This window comes from Thunnus albacares, chromosome 4 (assembly GCF_914725855.1).
Source record: "Thunnus albacares chromosome 4, fThuAlb1.1, whole genome shotgun sequence".
NCBI classification, from domain to species: domain Eukaryota; kingdom Metazoa; phylum Chordata; class Actinopteri; order Scombriformes; family Scombridae; genus Thunnus; species Thunnus albacares.
In genome coordinates this window covers 20,761,538-20,785,587 of record NC_058109.1, presented here as the reverse complement: position 1 = coordinate 20,785,587, position 24,050 = coordinate 20,761,538, and the positions used below count along the sequence as shown (strand labels likewise).

General features: G+C 39.2%; 1 protein-coding gene across 4 annotated transcripts in view; it reads right to left on the bottom strand.

The window, feature by feature from the left end:
• Positions 1 to 24,050, bottom strand: part of LOC122981118 (sodium-coupled neutral amino acid transporter 3-like) — a 37,001-nt gene that overhangs the window by 12,228 nt on the left and 723 nt on the right. Inside the window, exons 2-12 of one of the 4 annotated variants that reach the window (XM_044349662.1) lie at positions 19,237 to 19,307; positions 18,355 to 19,126; positions 17,549 to 17,688; positions 16,270 to 16,326; positions 8,863 to 9,117; positions 7,239 to 7,271; positions 6,944 to 7,037; positions 6,704 to 6,819; positions 2,342 to 2,415; positions 2,025 to 2,117; positions 1,669 to 1,750 (exon numbers count right to left, since the gene is read on the bottom strand). In XM_044349662.1, coding sequence (XP_044205597.1) covers positions 1,669 to 1,750; positions 2,025 to 2,117; positions 2,342 to 2,415; positions 6,704 to 6,819; positions 6,944 to 7,037; positions 7,239 to 7,271; positions 8,863 to 8,996 — 626 coding nt within the window. In that variant the 5' untranslated portion in view covers positions 8,997 to 9,117; positions 16,270 to 16,326; positions 17,549 to 17,688; positions 18,355 to 19,126; positions 19,237 to 19,307. Of the gene's footprint in view, positions 1 to 1,668; positions 1,751 to 2,024; positions 2,118 to 2,341; positions 2,416 to 6,703; positions 6,820 to 6,943; positions 7,038 to 7,238; positions 7,272 to 8,862; positions 9,118 to 16,269; positions 16,327 to 17,548; positions 17,689 to 18,354; positions 19,308 to 24,050 lie in introns of all 4 variants that reach the window. The other 3 variants (XM_044349661.1, XM_044349660.1, XM_044349663.1) reach the window with 3 other exon arrangements.

The following is a 24,050-nucleotide window of genomic DNA, read 5'->3' as shown; positions in this document are numbered from 1 at the left end:
TCATGTAAGAATATTTTTGTATTCCTATCCTAAAACTCTCTTACTGTGTTCTGTGAGGTTTGCTCGTACAAGTGTTTCGATTTTAACACTGCAGAGCTTCAACTCCTGCTTTCAGAAATCAGCAGACAAAAACATAACAAATTTAGGAGTAGTCAGTAGCAGGGGACCTGAAACCAACGATGTGTCATCAGAGCAGCGCTGTGGTGTGACAGAACTAAAGAGGGAATGGTTTGACATGGAGTTAGATGCTAAAAAAACATCCTTCTAAAAAAAAGCAGTCCATGATGGGAGGCAGTCAAGGGATATGACAGTCACTTAGATATTAGTTGAGAGAACAGGTTATTATGGCCTCCGGCAGGTTATGTTACACTGTCAGGTGCAACAGAACATGACACTGAACAAAGACCTGCAGAAAACACCTGAAGCAGCTGTCAGAATGAGAGAAGTTTCCTAGCAACTATATTGAAATCTATAAGTTGCTGTGTGAAAGTATGCAAATAAAAATAGTATCAAAATCTAAAATACCTCTCTGTAAATTGCCAAGCATGATGATGATAATATGGTGCATTAAGTTTGTTTTTGTTCTATATTTTATTTTAGTTGATTTCGATACCATATTTAAACTCCAGATTCACTCAGATTAAGACATTATAATAGCAAGTCAAACAAGTTTCTCCCCTTGTGAAGAAAGGCAGAGACAATCTGTAAATGACTTTTACGGCAGGTCTGGACAACTCTTAAATGACTCATACATGCCTCTTAAGAACGAATCTGTTCGTATGAGTGGTTCTTGCATGAGGCCTGATATGCTTCTAATTGAAAATGTAAGATAATTGGGCTTACATCAGATTGGTATGTCATTTTGAACACCCTGGTGTTGCATTTTAAAACAATGGTAAAACAGTCATTTAAATCACTGTGAGGAAGGCCCTGTGCCAAAACACATTGGTAAAATAAAGAAGATTCTTCCAATTAGTCAGCTTAGTGCTGCCAAGTTGTTTTTTCACATATTTTTGGCATTTGTAACAGTGGATCAGTTTTAAATATTGCTAGGAGTAAGAGCCACAGTGAGTTGTTAGATGAAAAGCTGCTGGCAACAGACTGTAAATCTCCAATCCCTAGGCAAGGTAACCAACTCCTTTTGCTGCTCTTGTGTGAAAGTCTACTCCTGCTGTGTGCAGCATGAAGTCTGTGTCATGGAGATTGTGGTTACTCATGGCATGAAGGAGAAATGCCGACTATTGACCAACTTCTTTATTAAAACAATGTAAGTTTGTTTGACTGCACTGTAAACAGATACACCAGTAGCTCTTTGGTTGTATTTCTGACAAAGTAGCTGCTCAAGGTGTGTTTGATGTCCCCCAAATTCTGGGACCTGTAGAGTTAAACTACACTTGATGTTATCACCAGTAAGCATAGGTTTTTCCAAATCAACCAGGACTGAAATCTTAAGTTTAAACATGGTCTTTTGAGTAAGTTAAGTGAAGTATAAAAAAAAACAGTATCAGCAATTTCTTGAAAGAACAGGAATAAATGGGTTTTTAACATCTATATTTATCTATAAAACAGACAAGTATTCCTTCCCATATGACATATTAGTATGTGTTCCCTATACGTGATGTCACACATTGTGAACAAGTAATTTTGTGTCATGCATTGACCACTCACCCTGCGGGGTTATCCACCTTCAAAAAGGCCTGGATGACCAGAGGAAATTCATACTTGACTATGTACAGGTAACTGGACATGGCTGTGGATTGGAGATACACACACACACACACACACACCAATGAGTTAGTACTAAAATATGCAGAGATTCATGTAGAGTATAACTATGAGAGCACCCTCACACATAAAACACAGACTCAGAGTACATACATACACACAGAGAAGGCACATACTAATCTCAAGCAACAAATCACAGAGTACTATGAGTATCATCCCAGAAAAGTCACAGGAATTTTTTAAAAAAAAACGTGTGTATGTATAAATATGTGACGACAGGCGGTGGTGTGTGACCTCACCTCCAATGTTCTGCAGTGTGATGGCAATACCTGCCGCCATCTTCCCCGGGGTCCCAAAGGCCCTGTACCCGAGCTGCTCATACGCACGAATACCTGATTCACGAATATCAGATAAAAACATATTATAGTGCGTGAAATCCATACTAACAAGATCTAGATCTGTAAAGAGACTGTAAATCTAATTATACTTAGACATGACAACTTTGTGTGGCTAGTCGTAGAGTACTGAGGGGGTTCATTGTGATTTTATCATACTGTATGACACTGGAGGGTCATTTAAAAGTTTCCTCATCAGAGGATGCAGACTACATACGTACCTACAATACCAGATGACTTAAGCAGTAAATGGATGGAATATGATGAAAGGGCTGCCACCACTGTTAGAAGAACCCTGAAGAAGACATAAAACAACAACAGCCATGTAAATCATTATCTAAATATTTATTACTACCACTTATCTCGCCAGCAAAAACATCATTATAACCATTATCATCATGCAAGTGTTTTCTCAATGACAATAGAAATCTCAGTTTTATACATTGCATTTTTACACTGTACTTCACCCTGTAGGCTATTTATACAGCTGCAGTATAGAAATGCATTTTGTAGATGCTGTGATACAGAGAGGAGTCCCTGTGGCTCATCTATACCATGGATTGTTACCCCAGCTGAGTCGAGGAGGCTGCCCTGTCAGCCCCTCTGCCCCCACCATAGTGAGTAACCACACACACACACATACCAGATGGATTATTTCAAAAGAAATGTTTCCATTGCAACCCTGAGATTGACAGAATGAGGAAAATCCCTTGTTAACATTAATCATCTTCCTCTTTGTTCCTCCTTGTGGTGGAATAACTCACTCTAGGCACAATAACAGTCACCACCTCCATCTTCAGTAATATACTCTCCTCAAGAATTACTGTACCTGCAATCACCCTCTCTCCACTGACTCATATTACCCTTTTTTTGTTTAAGACATTCCTCTTCATGCATTCTGCTCAAGGGCTTTTCTGCTATTTTTTCTATCTGATCACTGGAGTCCTCTTGGTTCCTGTAACAATTGTCATCCACTCCAAATTCATATTCGACTATTGCTTTTATTGAGATGAGAGTATGTGGTCTGAGCTACAAAATCTGGGGCCATTTTCAAAAACATTCAAAAAATACACTTAGTATAGCTAAGTAGTTGGCTATTACTGTTAAAGATATAACTTATCGAGTTTTAGTATCTCAGGAACTAAAACTGTAAAAGTATTCAGATGACACCCAGCAGTATTTAAGATATTGAATAATGATATCAGTATCAGCAAACCTGCATACAGTGAATACATTTGTTAAACACAAGCACATTGATGATGATGTTGAAATGTTTCATATCAATGACCAAACAATAACTCTAGTAAAAGCTGCTGTATACATTCATGCTGTTCTATTTGCTTGCAAGGTTCATATTATTTAATCTTAATGTTAACGTTCATTTAGAAATTTATAGAATTTTCATAGTTTTCACCTCTAGGACAAATCCTCAGCATAAAGGGAAGTTTTGTGAATGGGCCCCTGCTCTACTAACTTTCTCTTGGCTAGTCCACCTCATTCCAACTATTTCTATTTTCTTCTTCCTGTTGTTACTGTTGGCGACATTAACTTTCTCTCTCTCTCTCTCTCTCTCTCTCTCTCTCTCTCTCTCTCTCTCTCTCTCTCTCTCTCTCTCTCTCTCTCCTCTCTCCTTTTGGAGTAGCAAGACATCAAGTCTTTCACCTCGACTTCAACTCTTGGCCAGTTCACAGGTTTTTTGTTTGTTTTTGGTTTTTTGTAGGCCAGTGTGGAAGAATGCTGGGCCGGTGGAGGATTTAGTAAGTGAAGTGGCAGTGGGAGGACAGATCTGCTGACAGTCAGACAGACTGACACACTTGGGTCACTGTGGCTCTGCTCACAGCTTTCCACCCCGTTGCATTCCTACCCAGGCCAGGGCCACTGACCGATTGAAGCCTCTGCACCCACCAACAAAAACTTGTGTGATATGAACATAAGGCAGACAGAAACAACGGACATTCCCAAACATGTATTAGACATAATAAATGACCTTTGAATAAAGAGCATGAGTGACACTGTGGCTCTCGTAAAACTGACCTCACCCATGTCCTCACTGCAGTCTGAACCCTCCAAAGCATTGTAACTTTAAATAGGATTGGATACATGGTGTACTCAGCCATATAAACCATAAACGTGGCTATAGTTCAGTTAATCCCTAACAATAAGCCAACCACAACAGTCGTGACTTTTTTCTTTTGAGGATAAAATACTTCTGAGGTACAGTTATAGTATTAGGCACAATAGTCGATGACATAAGTCACGTGTGGAATAAACTGATGCATCATGGCTCACATCAGTGTGTAGAAGTTGAAGTCAGTGAGTAGAAGACTTGAAAAAAACCTTCAAGGTTTAAAAGTAGTGTACAGTACAGTGTCTCAAAAAGGCTATTTGTAGGTTATACGGAGAATGAGACAACCTTTTTAACAGAAAATACTGAGCAACAGGCCTAAATTTTGTTGTAAGCATTTATTTTTGCCTTTGTTGTCCTCTCTGTTGCTTTTGAGCAAACATGTTTTCCTTATACAGGTCTGTTGTCCCCTTTAGGAGCAGGACCTAGGGTTCATGACACAGTGCACTAGTAGAAAAAATGTGAGGTAATCACCAGCCTGGAGTCACAACTAGAACACAGAAAAATTGCGAGTATTCATTTGCTAAATATGTCACTGACCCTGCCTGTATTTCCCAGTGGCTAGTCTATTGTTTGATAGAAGATCATGTAAGATATGCATGCAAAGACTTAGCCTTTCATCTACAACAGGATGAAAAAATACACGCTATCCGTTGCATTCGGTCACGTACTATTAATTCACACGCGATTATGTGTATTCATCAAAGTGTAGACTAATAAGCTACAGAGTTTATTTCAGCTCCTGTCTGGCAAAATGTCAAAGACATTGGTGTTCAGTGACACAGGGTTCAACTAGTCCAGACAGCAGACAGCTTGAAAAAACCAAAGTCACACAACTCAGCTCAAAATAAGAAGCTTTCTCTAACATGAGGGAAAATCCTCCGGACATGACTGGCTTGGAAAAGAGCTGAAATAATGTCCTCAAATAATATTTGCTTTAATAATTGTTTTGCTGAGGGGGTGGGGGAATTTTTGATAAAGCATTTTTCTTTTACAGAAAAATACTTAGCTCAGTCGGCTTCATCACCAGCCACCTTTACAATCTAGCACCATCAGGAAAAACGGCACAAGGAAGAGGAGGACGTGAAAGTGCTGATGTTGCCAGCGCTCTTGGGTGAGATTACTGGAACTAAAAACTAAAAAAAAAAAAACACATTGGTGAGCCACATGGATGTATTAAGGAGAACATACTAAGAATGTAATGAGATGTATTAAAGCCACAGCATTGCATTGGGTGACATGTTCCTTCATTACCATGAACATGGTCGCTGTGGTTTATTTTGAATCAGTCTCGCTTACACTGTTCTGATGCCATCTGATGTCACTAGGGCACTAAATGTGTATCAATCCGCCACTGAAAATAGTAAAAAGAAAACACAATTTACTCCTGTTTGAGTAATGTTTGCTAAAAACTACAAGGCTCTGCTGCATAGGAAAATCACCGAGCCTGTTTTAAAAAAGAAAATTATACATCATATTTGTGACCTGTTTTTAAAAATGTACATCTGCGTCCTGATAGCCAAATAGCTAACCCCCTCTCTCACCCCTCATTTCCTGTCTGTCTCTATACTAGCCACTATTTAATAAAGATTTAAAAGAAAGAAAAAAAAAACTCCCATAACCAATGGGCTTGGGGCTGAGAGCCACAGCAAGTCAGAGTGTGGAGAGACAGACTGATGCATTGATGGTTTTGATCTTATCATGGTATTTGTTGACAATAAGAAAAATAAAGTAATGCCAGTCTTATCCTTTAATTAAATGTGCAGATGTCTTTGTTCCTGTTTGATCTCTATTTTAATATGATTGGTGTGACACTGGCCAGTCCTCAGGGGAAAGAAAAGACCTTGGTAAATCACGTCAGAGAAGGGCAGAGCCAAAAACAGAATACCGAGTGTTTTCATAAGTACCCATTACTCATATGTGTTACTCTCTACTGAGATTCATAGAATGACAGTGTGAGAACTCAGCAACCTACAGTACAGTGCATTTAAATGAGATGCATGAAAGTATAAATGATCAACCCGGAAGCTGCTGACGCTATTATTCTGACAGATGATGCTGTTGCAGAGGGTTTTAAATGTTAAGCCCCTCATATACACAGTACATACACCTACTGTGGAAGGTAGAAAATCAACTACACAGAGTCAATGTGGTTATTTTTTGCATCTGTGATTACAATTTATAGGACAAGTATATGAGTTCCAGTATGCTCTTAATCTGAGTTTATATTTATCAGACTAATATGCCTGTATCATTGGCTTCTGTGTCGTAAACAGGGTCTGCTGCCTGCTTAATACAAGACAATTAGGTGCTGCTATTTATGTGTGATGCAGAACTCCACTGGAATGACCGTAGCGAGAAGAAAATGAGTCAGACAACATCAGTGAGCTGTAATTCAGCTCTAATACTTAGAATTTGCAATCATATCAGTGATATCAGATGTATATGAATGACTTACAAAAACAGGATGACCCCCGTGTTGGCCATTGCATATGCAAGTCCTAGGATTCCACTTCCCATGATTGCATTCCCCAAGTTGAAGACTGACATTCCGAATGAGGTTTTTCCCTCAAACTATAACCACAGTAAGACAGAAGAGAGAAATACACGTTAGATACTCCCATACTACATGCAAGTACTGTGTATATTGTGCATAAGCTGCCACTGAGAAAAGTCTATTGGTTGTGTGTGAACTTACATCTGTAAATCGTGTAGTCTTCTTGTCCTCCACGCCTGATAGGAACTCCTGGCTGTCTGGGAGGTTGGCCTCTGCATTCTCAGTCCTGTGGGGACTAATGAGAAGAAACGCTGCCATAAGAACAAGAGATAACAACGCGGATAACAAATCCACTCAAGATTCATTGCAAACAATTCTGTCTTTATAGAACTGGCTCTGTGCATCCGCTCTAATTTCAACACAACACACAACTGAAACATAAATCACACTGAATTTGAAACACATTCAAAAACGTTCTCTAATATACTGTACATACCTCGCATTCTGGGCACTATTGGGTACATTTTCCCTACAAGCAGTGTAGAGAGAGAGGCCATCCATCACCCAACGAGAGCACAAATTGGAAAAACAATACCTTCAGTCATAATATAATAAGACAAATAATGCAATGAAGGGATCGTTTATAACCAACTGTATTCAAGGGAAAGACATTTTAATTGAACCATCTATTACAAGCTACAAAATGACAGCAAGACAACCGGTGACATGATAATTAGGCATTAAGCTCACTCCATTATTCAGCACACGTTCTAATACAATGAGTGTGCAGGTAAGAAGTGAATGCCTTGCTCAAAGGCACTTCACCAGGCAGTTAATAGGCACAAAATATTTGCTGTTACAATTGTGCCTTCAATCCTGCAGTTATGGGACAGTCACTATAGTTACTAGGCTGCACTTGTGCCCCAGGCAGCAGGATGATATAATCAATCTCACAATCAGTCTCAACACAATACACAAATTAGCTGCTACACTATATCTCTTCCTAGTGTACATTATCTTGGGTATTGATGCCTTTCATTAAAATGATATTTCACAGGTTGATCATGCTGACTTATACATGTATAGTACATCATTTCCTGTTTCTGTAAGTGAGGGTCAACTCTCTCCCATGCTGATGGAAGTAACCTCTAGATTAGTAGAGAAACAGGCACAAGCACCTATTCCACTCCATGTTCTGTTAATGCACAGCACACAGTGTGTACAGTTATGTGATGTGATGCATGACAGAAGATGTGTGACCTCGAGTAAGTTATGACAATCGGTAAAAGCACCAAGTGGTTCGCCAAGACACATTCTTTGTATGCTTGCATACTTGGCTAATAAACAGATTCTGATTCTGAAATCACTTTGTTTAAGTAGTTGCAACAAACCTGTAAATTTGAGAATCTTTACTAATATAGGCCTGAGTTTGTTACTGATTTAGCTTTTTCTTTTTCCTGTTGTCATTAGTACCAAATGACATGAGGCCACATTTGTTGCAACAGCAATCAGTTCAAACTACCACTGTTTTTCTATGTATGAATGAATAAAGGCATTCTGTATTTCACAAAAAATACACAAAGCATTTTCTGTGTGTCTTGCCTGGCAAATATGTTTCCATTTATATTTGGAGAGTTTTTGACCCTTTTGTCAAGATATAATACAATGGAGATGACTGTGACTTCCTAAAGTCAAGCTAGAAAAAACTATAATGCTCAGCGTGGCTTGTTACATTGGAAACATTAGAAAAAGAGTTGTAATGGGGTTTTTTGAAGCAAAAGAAGCATCTGACAGAGCAGCTTCTAACTGTAGATATTAGGGCACACCTAAACCTCAGAAACAACAGAAAATGACTAACTATAGTAAAGGTAATACTATTATAGTAACCATATTATTTTTTAATTGTGTAACCAAATAAAGTACTTCCAGACCATTGAAATGCTGCCCGCATCTCTGATTTATTGCAGCAATAACAAAATGACAGCTCTGAATGATTTTAAGGCTATAATGTGGTGCACTGCATACCAATATTAACTATTTCCTTCCCGTAAGAAAAAACAGTGTATTTAAAAGCGTTCCTAACAGATCAACATACAGCTAACAAGTAGGAGTATACTCACTTTTCACAGTCCTCTGCAGGTGGTGTTTTGGCCGATGCTGTGATCTCCTCTCCAGGTTCATGGCCTTTCCCGTTAGGAACAGAGTTCACCTCAGCAGCAGTTTCCACCGTCTCGGCTGGTATGTCCTCACTCATATCTGCTCTGGTGCCTTGGTGTGTATGTAAGGATGTGTTTGCTGAAACGTGTTAATGTTTGAGGCGATGTGAATGTTCAGAAAGTGCTCTGAGAGTGAATTTTTAATTTTCCTCCTGGGATCTGTGGGAGAAAATATATATGCAATCAGCATAAGATGTGCAATGAAATTAGGGTTGCAACATATTATTAGTTTCATTATTGATTAATCTTCTAATTATTTGCTCAATCAATCGTCTTATCTGTAAAATGTCAGAATATAGTGAAAAATGCCTGTTATAATTTCTTGAAGGAAAATTGACTAATAATTGCAGCTAAATGAAATATGTATTGTCAAGTTACAGTGTCGTCCATGTGTTTTCCTGAAAGTGCAGGTAAAAGACACAAATGTATGAGAACGATCACACTCTTGTCAATCACCTGACTATCTTATTTCATGATTCATGTAATGATGACTCATCATCGAATATTTTCTAAAAACAGAAGTGTGAAATTCAATAAGGGATGCAAAATCCAAATGATTCTTGTACAAACTTTTGCCTTGCAAGTTATTTAATTCCCTCCTCCTTCCAATTCTCGCCCCACATTCAAGAGGGTACTATGAGAACATTTTGGTGTTTAGTCCTTTTGTTTTATTTAGAATTTTTGTTTTCAATCGACAAATGGAAATCTTCCCTTAAATGACAAAATACAGAAGCAATAGACACTCATATTACAATGACTACACATACTGGTTATATTATTCTTCCCTCTTAACAAATTTCATTGAAAACGTCACATTATAATGTATATAAATTATAAAATACAACTGTTAAATAAACCAGTGAAAGATAATTTGATACAAACATTTGATTTTAAATTGGAAATCATGTTTATAGACCAGATACGAATATAAAGTGCCTGTATTTAATATCAATTATATTATGTCAACTGTTAAAAGCATGACCCACACAGGTGATTTCACTTATTGTGGCTGATTAGACCTTTTCTCAGGACCATGTGGACATGTAGAGACTGCTTGATTGACATCTCCCTCACTCTGCTGTTAGCTTTGTTGCATCTGCTAGGCTGAATTACACCTTGATCATTGTTATTGGTACATTAAGTTTAGTGATGTAATTTCCCAGCATAATTCCGCCCAACTTCAACCTTCAGTCTAATTAACCAGAATAACTGAAAACACCTGTGTGGGTGTGGAGGGCCTGTCATTTCTTTATTCTCTGCCTTAAACCTGACTGTGTAAAAATGTAACATTTTTAATATTAGGACTGCAGAAAAATCCACCTTTTCTTAAAAGTCAGCTGAGTGAACTGTTGTTAAAGAATGAAGATAATGTGCTTTCTTTAAAAAACAATGGGAGGTCCAACCTGTCTGGAAATTGCAATCCTTTGATTACTCATTACCAACTATAAGGGACACGTGGGAAGATAAAGGAGACCACCCTGAGGGCATTCAAGTGAATCTGTATCTTCCTTATGGCCCAACAGGGATGTGACTGAACTCAAAATCACTTTCTATGAGTGCCAACAGAGAGGATGACAATGGAGACAAATAGATCAAGATAGTGACAACACAAAATTCCTTGTACACCTATTGAATTAAAACACTGTTCTGACTTAATTGGGACTATTGACAAATGCAAATTGTGACTCACTTGTCCCCATTGAGATAATGTGACAAAGCTTTAGGGATTTAGATTAAAATTCTGTATCGTTTTTCTCATGTTTTTTGTTAAACCCTGAATCTGGAAATTTGAATGAATGACATCAATGCTTGATGAGCTCAGAGTAACTGCAAGAGATCTTTTCAAGCTAGCAAACACTTAAAACACTAACTCCCACTATACTAGTCCAAATATAGGGTTGACAATGAATAGATGTTTTGGCAAATCCCATGCATAATTGACACATCAGCTGACAGGTCTACGCACAGAGGAAATAGAGCTTTCAGTTAACTCTGACACACTGGGCTTTGCGTCAGGCTTCTATTTCCTGGGTATCCTGTTGTGGTGGCTAAGCTGACCAGCTGGCTTATGGGGCTCCCTGTGACATGTGTCCCCTGGATGCTGTTGACCAAACCCGCTTATCTGGCTGGCCCTGAATGATCTCTTCTGCTCTGCTGCATAAACAGCAGTGGAGGCTATAATGGAGAGCACGTTGGGGGCCATAGAGGAGGAACTCACACAAATAGTTGAACCCCCAGCATTGAGATAAAAAGAGAAGAACCAGCTAGGACCAGCTAGAAACCAGTTCAAGCCATCTTTGTGCCTCCATTTTTCTTGCTTGTCACTTTTCTCTTGGTTTCCTCTTTTATTGAGGAGGGTTCAGTGTAGTAACAATGCTCAGGGTTTTCTGTACTACCATTCCTGGCAACCACTCAGCTGTCCTCGTTCCCTCAGGCTTCTTCCGCTTCACAGCCTGCCCTTTTAAATGTAGCTTTTTGTAATATTATTTTAACACATCAAACGCAGTGTGAGGTGAATAAACTATAGCTTTCATCTAGCAGTCTTCTGGACCTGTCTTACCAACCACGTTGCTGTGAGCTTCACTGCACAGCCAGGCCTCTCGGTGTCTCTGGCTAAAGCCAGGCAACGTGGTTGGGCAGCAAAGCACAGTGCACAATGGCACATGTTATGCGGTTTCCTGGGAACGGGTTGGAGAACAGTGGTACTATTATGCCAGGCATCATTATATTGCCAGGGCCCCCTTGGCTGTAGTTCACCAGGCCACTCGAGAGGCTGAAAAGGTATTTCACTGGGCTCTAATTGAAAAGACGCCACCTTGAATTCAGTAAATGCCAGTATCCTGTATTCATGCACAGTTGTAGCAGAGTTGCTGACGGAAGCAGTGGCAGAGGCAGCGCCCTTCTCACGGGACAAATCACTGCACAGAACCACACTGCCACTCAGATAGTCTACAAATCACAAGGAGGTTGGGGGGAGCCATTCAAGGACAATACTCGATGGGCTGTCCAGCTACAAGGGTGCCTCTTCAATGGCCTCAAGCAGTGGAGCTTGAAACGGCAGACCTGATTGGTCAGAGTCGTAGCTCCTACAATCAACATGTTCAATACTAAAGGAAATACATGGAATCTTTGAAAATAGTTGAGTGCTAACACACCCATTCAATCTGATCCCCTTATTTTTAGAAAGCTTGTTCTCTGCTCTTCCACATTTCAGCAAAATGAAGGTGAAGCTGAGAAAGCTGCAATGCTGTAGAGAAAATGCTCCTTCAAAAGTAGGACAAAGTTCAGCCAGCATTAATACTGATTTTGATTTCAGGTAATATTTGCTAAATAAACATATATGTACTTATATAATAAAGATTTAACTGAATCCATAAATGCCATGGACAAGGTGTAAGGATTTTAGCGGCCAAATTCTGGCATTCATTCATCAAAATTACTATATGCATATATCAACGAGTCAATTTCATGACATTTGTCTTCACAAATAAAACTATCAGATATGCCTGGCATTGAATCATAGTACCACTATCTGGTGGATTAGGATCAAATTAGCTGAGTGACAAGCCACTACCAATAATTAGAACCAAGAAAACGAAGGAAAATGAGAATCAGCACAAAAACAATTGAGCCTCAGCCCCACAGGCTTTAAACCCAGTTACCGTGGCACCATTGTGGAATGAAACAGTGGAAGGGTTGTGAGTTCACAAGGAAAGCTCAGGCAGCAAAACTGACATGCTCTGTGCTCTGTAGACACTATGTCATCCTCCCAACATGCGCAAATGTCTGCACGGGCAATTACAATTTACCCTGATTTTAAAACATCTTGTTTCCAAGACAAGTAATTCCCAAAACATTGTTAAAAAATGCCAGAGTTTCTCTCTCTGTTGTGTTTAATTTTCTAAATGCACCATGCAGCAACATTGCAGAACATAGATACACTGACGGGATGAGAATGAATGTTGTTCTGCAGTCTGGTTGTCTCGGTAAGGGCCTCTGTAACAGACAGATAAAATAATCACAATAAAAAAAACAACTTTCTCAAAACAACAACTACTACAACCAGGAATTTAAGCACAGTCTTAAAAAGCTTCATATAAAAAAATAAAACAACAGAAGAGTTGGAAAATTGGAAATATGAACCAGATGGAAAAAAGAAAAAGATGAATGTTTCTCCACTGATATCGAAACTTCAAAATCCAATGCAAAGAGTTAATGTTACATTGTGATGCTCTTTATGGGAGTAAATTAGTCTTTGCACGGCAACAGCAGAGGCTATGTTTATTTAAGCCCTCATCCAAAACATCACCTCAGTTTGCCAATACGCAGCGAGTGCATGCGCCACAGTTCTCTTGCTCTGACGTAAGCAACTCTGCTGAGAAACGTCATCCCACAAGGAGGCAAACAGAACCAGGCAGTTTCACTGATTGTTATTCTCAAACCGATACCTGAACCAAATAAGCCTGTGCATGCTGATTCATCCTCACTTATTGCTATGCATGTGTGCATTTGTGTTTGTTCATTCGGTGAATAATAAATGAATAATAAAATGTGTACGATTTATGCAATGAGTAATCTCAAACTGTAATACTGTGTCCTCGGCTGCTACTTGATGACATTCTCATAGGCCTGTGGCCATATAAGCTTGCTTAATTGAGTCTCCAGTGTAATTTTCAGAGACTCTTAATCTTCTGGAGTGCATGTGGATAATCATTGACTGTTTTTCACTCTTTTTTGTCACATCAAGGTCTGCGAATGCAGTAAAATCAAAGCTAAAATGTCTGAAATGTCATCAAAAAGCCTGAATAACCGTATCTTAAAGTGAATTTTCCTTATAATCATCTACAGCATCATTGCGTCTATTTAGGTGATTTGAAAGACAACACAGGATTTTTTTTAAATGGTACTACAGCTGCCAAACTGTCTGTGTTTTTAGTAGTCACTTTACTGGAAAAATGACAGTATCTAAAGCAAAGTCCTCATCCACCCCTCTCTGTCCACGAACAGGAAGAGATTTCCCGCAGATTAAGAGATTACACATGGCCACAATTTCACTGATGAGCAGCTAATAGATCTTTCAGAGAACATTTTATTGTAAAACAGTGGGTTGTGACTTGGGACCCCTGACAGTCTGGATGATAGAGTAGATCAGATTAGGGCCCATCTCGTTGGAGCAGGAAATCAGGATCAAACCACTCAGGTCACTCCATACACCCTTGCATGTATAAAAATAGCTGCAGAGGAGTGAATAGCCCCGCTGTAACCCCACCTCATGTCACACACAAAGCTGTGTTTAAGTGCTGCTGCATGTGCCACTGAACACAGCGGCGGCCTGAAATAAGCAGTAAACACTCTGCAAACGCGTCGAACAACCATCTGTCTGTATTGTGGTTCTTCACGCCAGGGTAAACATGCACATAAATACACATGATGACACACACACAAAGACATATGCAGTGTAATTACAGAAAAATGTCATGCTGTTGTTGAATGAAGAAACATCACCAACAGTTACAGGGAGTAAATAAAGGCATCATGATTACCAAAATGTGTAACTGGCATTGGTGGAGTGTTATACTGTGCTGGGCGGAGCTAGATAGGAAAGTACGTGGGGTCACCAAACTCCACGTACAAGTAAGAATGACAAAGGTATAATTTGTTCCTTCCAACAAAGCTAACAGGAGAGTCACAGCGATGTAAATCAAGCACAGTCTGTACACTGTAAATAAAATCACCTGTGTGTGTTTACTAAGGGTGGGGCCTTTAAAGGAGATGGGAATTGGGAAAACAATACAGAAACTATGGTTCTATTGTAAGAAGAGTAAGATTGTGTCCATCTCTGTTAAGTAGCTTTGAGATTTTTATTTCTGCTATGCGTTTGGGGGAAAAGAAATATTTCTCACAATGCAGAATTTGCAAAATTAGGAGAATTCTGCTTTAACTGTGTTAAAGTCTTTCATTATACATCACTTGCCTCCCAGGCCTCTATCCTCTGTTTCTATTTCCTTCCAGTGTTGTCCTGTCATCTCTCTTTCTTTCTCTCTTTCATCCACCCTCTCTCCTGCAGGCCTTGAGTACCACTGTGATTAGCCAGCAGGCAGAATAGGAGATTAACTTCTGACTAAGAGATTTGTATGTCAGCTTCTGAGATGCTCCTCATCTTCACGGTTCCTAAGCTGCTGAGAGATACACACGTCAGAGACTATAAAATGATGCAGTAGGTTGTGTTGCATTTAAATACGCACTATTAGGTGAAAGGTATTATATCCCACAGCAAGTCAAGTGTTTAAAACAGAGTCTCTAATCTGGATTATACTATATGTTCAGAGCAGGAAAAAAGATTGCAAACTTGCCCTTCAATCTCCTTTGATAATTTGGTAACCTACATTTCTCTACAAAGCAGCGCCACCGCTACGTACACACACATCACACACTGTGTGTAGGGCACCAAGTGCTGAATGGGGCATCAAACAGCACCAAGGTAAAGCTGGAAAAAGATTTGAACTTCCCAGATCAATAACTCATAAGCAAAACATTGTTAAAACACAAACGACACCTCTTTCCTACTGTAGTAAGGTAGGTTACAACGTATTTTCACCAAAACAAGCCATCCTCCGAGTGTGACACAAGTGCGCAGGAACCGTCTGAAAGTGCAACACTGAAAAGGGATAGTACAAAAATATTTAATAACTTCACAGTGTAGTGTCCCCAAAACCACTTGTCACAAAATCACATTGATAATGAAAATATATTAAATAATTTACTTTTACCTTCTTTACTTTTATTATTATTTTTACTTATTTATTTTATTATAATTTTATTATTATTATTAACAGGGATTTTAGTCTGTTCAGTAGTTCTATAGTGTAATTGTAAATTGTTGTATTGTAAATTGTATTGCTTCACATATATACAAAACCACACACACCTTCTGATGTGCGCTCTTATATATATATATTATGTAATATTTGCACATAAAAATGCACCTGTCTATATGCAATCATACAGAAATCCATACCTCATTTTGAATAACATCCAAATTACACAAAATTATTGTACAGATAGTCTCTGAGGTTTAGACTGTATTATTTACTTATTCCAAACAACTTTATACAACTTTTTATGCATAAAATGCATAAAAAGACCCCCTCCAATGATCTCTAATGGGGGTGTTTTATTGTGACAAACTGGCATGACAACCGTATGTCTTTGACAAACAGTGGTGACATTTGTTCCACTAAAGGTTGCTCAGTTTAATCAAAATGTCTTTGTTTTGCAGTACTATTAGGCAATTTATTGCTCTTTACTTACCCCTTACTTATATTTTTTCCAGTTTTGACATCACACTGAGGGTCAGTTCAGAATGACCTGCACAAATGGTACAATTTCCTCACATCAAAAAATGGTGAAATAATAAAATAATTATTAAGCAATCATTTAAAAAGTTTGTGAAACAGGAGAAAATAACCAGCTTCATGCTTTAATGAAGCTTTAATACTGTGAATAACATGACTAATGTAGAGTTCTGCATGGGCCTAGAAGATGCTGGTACAGACTCTGTTAAGGTCTCAGTTTAACACCCGACTTCACTGAGCCAGACTCACACTGTCAAATTTGAGACCTGAACCTGATCTGAGAACCGTAGCTATATCTTACTTTATTTCATCAGCCCGCCAAGCTAATGAATCACATTGGCTACACTCTGTCACTTTCCCTCTTCTCACCAGGCATCATGAATGTACTTGCAATACATGACATGCAGGGATACAGACAATCGGCAGAGTCAGGAAAATTTCTTGATAAATTTTATTTGAAAATCAAGACCCAAAACCATGTACTCTGTTGTGACCTGTCAAGTTCAGGTTAGGTAGCAGAGCTCTACCGCCTCTTTAAGACCACTGATGTTGAATTTGTATAGTCACTTAACTACTCAAAATTGACTCAAATTGTGTTTTCCTCTATTTGAGACTGAACAAATCAACTGCTTTTATCTCCTGGCCAGACTGGCCTCCTGTGGCTCAAGGATGACAGGGATGTGTGCACTCAAAAGTCGGGCTGGACCCAGGAAGGAGTGAGGCATGTGAGGCAGTCTTTAGCATCTTGTGACACGCCTGAATGGGAGCACTAGCCTGATGACTCACTGAAAATGCAATTTATTTATAGAATCACAAAACTCTTTCTGTCACTCTGGCTCAACTCCAACATTGGACGCCCCAAAGACAAGAGGGGACAGTAGTGCAGCAGCATGACCACGCATAAAAGTGCACTCAGTGAGCTTTACAACAATGCAAGGAGGATAGGTGATATAGGTACAAACTAGCCCTTTAAGACAAAACAAAGGGTAAACGGTAAGATGTATGACTAAAGTAGTCAATACAATATTTAGGGTTACATTCACGTACATGAAAGCGCAAGAAGCAGAGCCTCACTTCAATTTCTGTTTGCAATGTAATTTGCATCTGACTTACTAAATAAGACTAAGCTAATTGCTAATTACAGAGAGAAGGTTTCTTAACATTTATGTAACAGGGGTTGTTAAACAAACTTCTAAAGAAATGAAAAAGAGATGGAATAACATGGTAAAACATACCCAAGAAAAAAACTGCAATCCGCGGCAACTGGTGGAATACAACCACAGTCACGGCAGGCAGAAGACGTAGACGCCGTTGAAATGGCTGACGTCTCTGTGGAATCCAAAAGTAACTAGAGCAGTATGCTCACTGCAAATGTCTTATAAAAAAGAGTGAAATCACCATAGAGCATTAGAAACTCAGTGCATGCCAAGTTCAAGTCTCGTAAAACCACAACTCCCCATCTTCCAAATTGTTTCATGCTATGAAATAGTGTTGGTTTACTAACTTATTTTTCTCTTTATTTATGTATTTATCTTTAATTTATTATTTAATGCTGTGCAGCTCCTAGTGAAATGTTCCTTTTTAATACATCTGTTTTTGTACATTCTCTCTAAAGTTGGAGGCATTTCCATTGAAAACTGGTCCTTGCAAATTATGTGAAGGTTCTTAAATCCGGAGGAATGTGTTATCAACAAGACTTCCTCCGGTTATTTGCACAATCACCCATTAAATGCATCTGCACTTGCCTCAGATAACTGGTATGAATGTTGGATACACAATATAACACACACACTTTTCCAGGTGTAGAATTCACCTATATTTAGGCACTAACAGCATAGTAAATTCAAGTCACTTGTTGATCTAACTCAGTAGGAGGAGCTAAAAGAAGACCTAAAAGCAGGAAAAGTGTGTCCAAACAGAGCCCCTCTTGCTCATGAGGTGATAAGTTGCTTCAAATATTTGATAGTTTAATAAGTTTCTGTACAATCCCACAGCACATTTGTTTCAGCAACATGCTGTGTATGCAGAACAAATTACTCACTTGATTTGAATGTAATGTCAGCCCTCTGGCTCCCTGGCTCATGAGCTGCTTTCATCACCTTTATGCAGGACCTGGTGACACTCATTGCATTATGCTGCTTAATAGGCAAAGCTGAAACTGAACTGATAACAAGCAGTTTACAATATACCATATGTCAAACAGTACACTTGTACAATATTGTATGTGTCAGGTTGTGCTGTCTTTTTTTTTTTTTTTTTAAAAACCTGGGTTATACATGACTGTAGATAATTGTACTGCACCAGTCTATGCACATATATCTGAAGATTCCTAAAGAACGTTGTCGCACAATGTGATATTGTGTAGACGTCATTTACAGGAGGGAATCACGGGAATAGGGCGAAAACTCAAAGAGAGGAAGGTGTATATTTAAAGATAGATATTCATCCATCTACACCATTAACATAATTATGGTAAATAGGATGAATTTTTAGAGAAGTACCTAATACTGGCATGGTAATGCTATTCTCTAAACTAAATCAAATTTGGCCTGTTCTCACACTGCTTTCAGATACAGCACTGGAAGCAAATACTGCCAGATGAAGATGCTTGCAAGTCATTGTGAGAGCAAACACAATCTGCATACTCTTCAAAACAGGATGTTTTTGGTATAACTATATGGACGTAAACCAAAAATGTCTTTTGAGGTTGAATGTTTTGTACAAACATTGCAACAAGTTCAGCTGGCCAGCATGTCCCTAAGACGATCAAAGCCATGTGCCACTTCATTTTGCTTGCAGACCAGCCATTTAGCCTGCAGGCACACACACACACACACACACACACACACACACACACACACATTAACAAATATACACTTTCATTCTCTATCTTTTAATCTAGAAGTGTCTTTGAGGGACAAACCAAACCGCTGTGAAACCACTGGGTGTGCTGCCTTCAAACACCCGTCCATCTCCAATCACCCTAGGCTGTGTCTGCAAAAGAATGAGAATGCTTTTAGTCAGTCAATATGCCTGATTAGGTAAGGTAGGTTAGGAAGCTGAAGATGATTAAACAAATCTTCAAGTGGAAATGCAATTTAAAGAGTTTTGCTAGCTGATATACACACAAGGAGTGCCGACTGGTAGACTCTAAAAGAATAGTACAGAGGTGACAGCAATACACCCCACATACCTCATACCTCCACTATTTGTATCTTTGTTACAAAAAAACATGGTATTATTAGGCCAAATATTCCAAATTCTACTATCCAGTCAAACATGGCAATAATGTGACATAAGAGGGAAAGTCAGAATGATGACAGCAAGGTCAATAAAGCTCACTAACACTATATCTTGTTTATTTAATCCGTACAAAAAGCAAAGTGTAAAAAACGACAAGCTGCTAACCAGCTGCTGGTGGTAGCTTCATTTCTACCATGCAGACATGAGAGTGATATTGATCCTCTCATCTATCTCTCGACAAGAAATCAAATAAGTGTATTTCCCAAAATGTTGGGTTATTCCTTAAAGCATGCCATTGGAGCTGAGAAACTCAGTGACGTCACTCATGCAAGCTCCTTTTGCAAGGATTTTTTGCAACATTAGAAAGTAGGATTAAAAGAATAAACCAGTCACACACCAAATGGTGGCTGTGTGCTTCTAGACATTTTTCTGCCTCCTAGTGGCCAAAAATGGATAGCTGAACCTTCAGAACTAATGATGGACGCTTTACCACAAACATACAGTACCAGTCAAAAGTTCCCATTCACTTGAATGAGACAGTGTCACCAAACTTTTGACTGGTACTGTATGGCTAAAAGGTGTATAGCTTGCCCCTTTGTGGAGAGTGGCAACAGTCTGCCAGGATTCATAGTAATTACAATGGATTCCAGTGGCAACCAAGACTTATGATCATTTTTGCCAACAAATGCCTAAATATGCTACTTCTGTAGAGCTAACAGCCCAAGCTAAGTAGTGTAGTTAGCTCTCCAAACACTCTATTACTGTAACTATGAGCATTTGGAACATACTGAACATATGAAACAAGTGAAATAAACATCATGTTTACTTCGTTGGGGTGAGAGATAAAAAGAAACTCTGCCATCTTTTCCTCTCACTGTCTAATACTGAAAGTCCATTAAAATCCTGCTGATTAACAGGTCGCACAGCCTCTCAAATATATACTAAGGCCAGGCTGTTTGATTATGGTGAAAGACAAAATGCATTTATTACCAATGTAACTTACTGATTTAAAAGACCATTTTGCTCAATGACACTGGACTTAAAACTGACAGACATGTGTATAAGATCTAGCTTTAAGGAAGTCACTTAACAGGTCTTACTTGGTCCAAAAGAGATGGTATATGACTTTTTGTTTCCTCCAGAGTGTCAGCTGTAGTTTGCACATTTGGCTTCAAAAGCAGCTTGAACATAAAGGACATCAGTGACACAGCCAAGGACAATATCTCACGAGGAAACCGTATGCAGGTTAGTTAGAACAATAGAAGAGAATGCAATTTGCTAACTGGACGTCCATCCAGACAGTCCTGCCTCACCACCACATTGTTCAATGCCAGCTCTGTTTTCTCTCAATCATGTGGCCCCAAAACAAAGTGCCACCCTTTCCTGGCATCTGCCATCCATCTTTCTCCTGTTTCCTCCCCATCACATGGCAAAAGGGAAAAAGAAAGAGTGCATGATGGGGGCAAATGCATTCATCCAGCTTGAAGTACAACTCACACAGTGTGTGACCACCATGGTGGATGGTTGCACTGCTGACTCTGTCACATGCCACAGCACTATAGAGGTCCAAATCCCAATCCACTGACAGAGACCTCCTACAGAAGGCACCCACTGTAAGCAGATCAATGTAAGGCTTAAGTATCAAATCCCTTATAGAACTAAGAATTGCATTGAGTACAACAGCCCGAGAATGGATAAAAAATACAGCTCTGGAGTAATGACTTTGGGGTGATGAGGTGGCCTTGTGGTGGGAGGCTCCAACTCTATACTCAAGAAAAAGAAATGTCCAGTGGAAATTAACATATGATATGAAAGGTACTGATCATGCAGTCACACTCAGATCATACAGGACACATATTTCAATCAATATAAATAGTATCTGTCGGATAATAAAACTATCATGAACACTAGAGGGAAAAAGGAGGCAAAGTTTCAATTACACAGGCAGCTGTTCCCACAAGGCCTGGATTTGTTACTCATCTAAATCTACTGCTGATTGCTGGACAGCATAGTGTTAGGGATATAATAATTATCTCCTACTTAAGAGCTCATCTAACCAATAGACTGGCATTTATCTTAAGTGTTATGACCCTATGTAAGCTGCAATACATAAGTGATATTCTTTAGCATGTCCTCAGACCAGTCTGAACTCAGAAAATGCCCTCAAAGGAATAGATATACATTACACCTGCAAACTATCTGATTTAAACTAGAATTCAGCTGATGGTCTATAATGTGTGTTTTTCAAAGTTCTCTTAAAGTTCAGTTATCAACAGCAATTAACTTGATTCCTTAGCTACCAGATCAGGCAAAATGTTGGTAAAGAATATATTTATGAAAAGCTAAAGCTACAATATATGTGAACACAAAATAGGATTTTGAAGAATTTTTGAAGAATCCCATCTTTTTTAGTCCTAATACAGCACAAAGTAGAGCGTTTATACATTTTTCGACTTTGCCAATACAATATTGCCTTTTTTGTAACCAGAGCAAGGTAAGGGTTAAGCAAATTCTTTAGTTTACCTTTTTAAAGACCAAAATCAAATACGTGTAAAACTTCAAGGCCAGACAAAGGCTCATGTTCTTTCATAGTTCAATACAGTCGACAAAGTCACAGTAGGGTGCTCCTTTCTTCTCATAGAGAGCTACAATGCACCCTGAGATGGAACAATCGCTTCATGTTTTCTTTTCATCCCTGCAAAGGTAAACCAAAACTGCTGCAGGATAAGACGTTATTTCACATAGAGCTTTGATCAAATTAAATAGGAACTTCGTGAATCGCTGTGTCTACATCTCATCTAATAACGAAGAAAGAAGGAGGCGAAGGAAGAAGCCATCTACATATCTTATACGCTAACCTGAGATAGAAAAAGCAGAAAAAAAACTATTGATAGCTACTTTGCTCTTGGCTAGATGTGATTGCTATAGACTGAAATAAGCCATGATTTAATCATTTTTACCTATTGCAGTGGCAAAGAATTTATAGCTGTGAATCAGAGCCATGACCTTTGTTGCCTGGCGCTCCCCGCTCTCCCACTTTTCTTGTCAATCCATACATTTTGTAATCAATCCAATAGACAATAACATTTATATTGCAATATCTTCTCAATTTCTATTCCGATATTCAGCTGTGCGCATACATGCTACACACACATCCTTTTTCTCTCACACATATGCACACAAATACAGACTTTAATCACACACCAGATCAAAAGCTCAGCCTGCACAACGTCAGCTGCGTCTGCATCAGTCTGTTCACAACTGGGATTTCATTCTGGGGTCAGAGAAAGGCAGCACATGGGCTGGAGCCAGAGAGAAGAGTCAGTCAATTATAACAGCAGAGTCCAAGCTGGCCAGACATGAGCTCTCGCCTGCTCCAGTCTGTCAAGTCCAGCAGTTACAGTCTCACCTGCTGCCCACAAGCCCTTGAGGTGAGTCATCGTGAAGGAGTGAATGACTGGCGACTTTTCCTGCTGAAGGTGCCCCCCAGGACACAAAGCTGCTGTCAGAGTTTTATCCAATCTATGGGATTTTTTGGACATAGCCTAGCTTGATAAATAAATGAGCTAAATGTCATTCTGTGCATGCATACTAGGCAACAGAGTGTGCCTTTAGGAGAAATCTAGTTAACTATGTGCATATCAGAAAATATAGTACTTACATAGACAAAAGAAATGCATAAATGATAAAATGCATTTTTCCTCCTGCCAATAACATCAGATATGGATGTATATTTATACATCTGATTATGCTGCATGTATGACTTGAAACCTGCTCGGCACTCATCCATCCATCCTTGCCAGATTTGCCATCTGACCGAAAGCCTGGGTATGTCCCTGAGATGGCCAAACATGAGGACCAGCTGGCACCTGCAGCCAAGCTGTGACGTGGTGTGAACCAGTTGTGGATGGTGGCATAAAATATGACAGCCAATCCAAAAGTGAAGCTTTATACTGCGTAAGTGCCAGCCTCTGTAAAACAAGCTTGGCAGTGAGTCCAGTCACTGAATCCCTAAAACATACACTACTGACACAGGGACAATCCTAGTAAAACATTTAAAGTATCTGTGTACAGAATTTAAAAAGTTGAAACATGAAAATGATACTCAGAAGCAATGGGTCCCTAAGACAATTTTATGAGTCCACAGGGTCATGGAGGACATCCCCCTCCCCACCACCCCCCATGCCAAAGTCCCCAAGTTGATCTCCCCAAGCTACTCCACTGGAGCATGGCAGTGAAAGGATATAACTGTTCTAATCAGAGGTTTCTTCTCCACAGCTGTTGCATAAACATTTTCCCTGTTTTGTACCAAATCTTCCCTGCAGATGACAATACTCTCAGCTGATCTACAATGGGTGTCTGTATGGACCGAATAGCTGTCTGTTTTGGGGGGCCCTGAAAGGAAATAGCAGCACGTTTATAATAAGCTATCATTTCTCTTTTTCAGCTGGTGATGTGGCGACGACGACCATTGTGCTCGACTTGACTTTAACT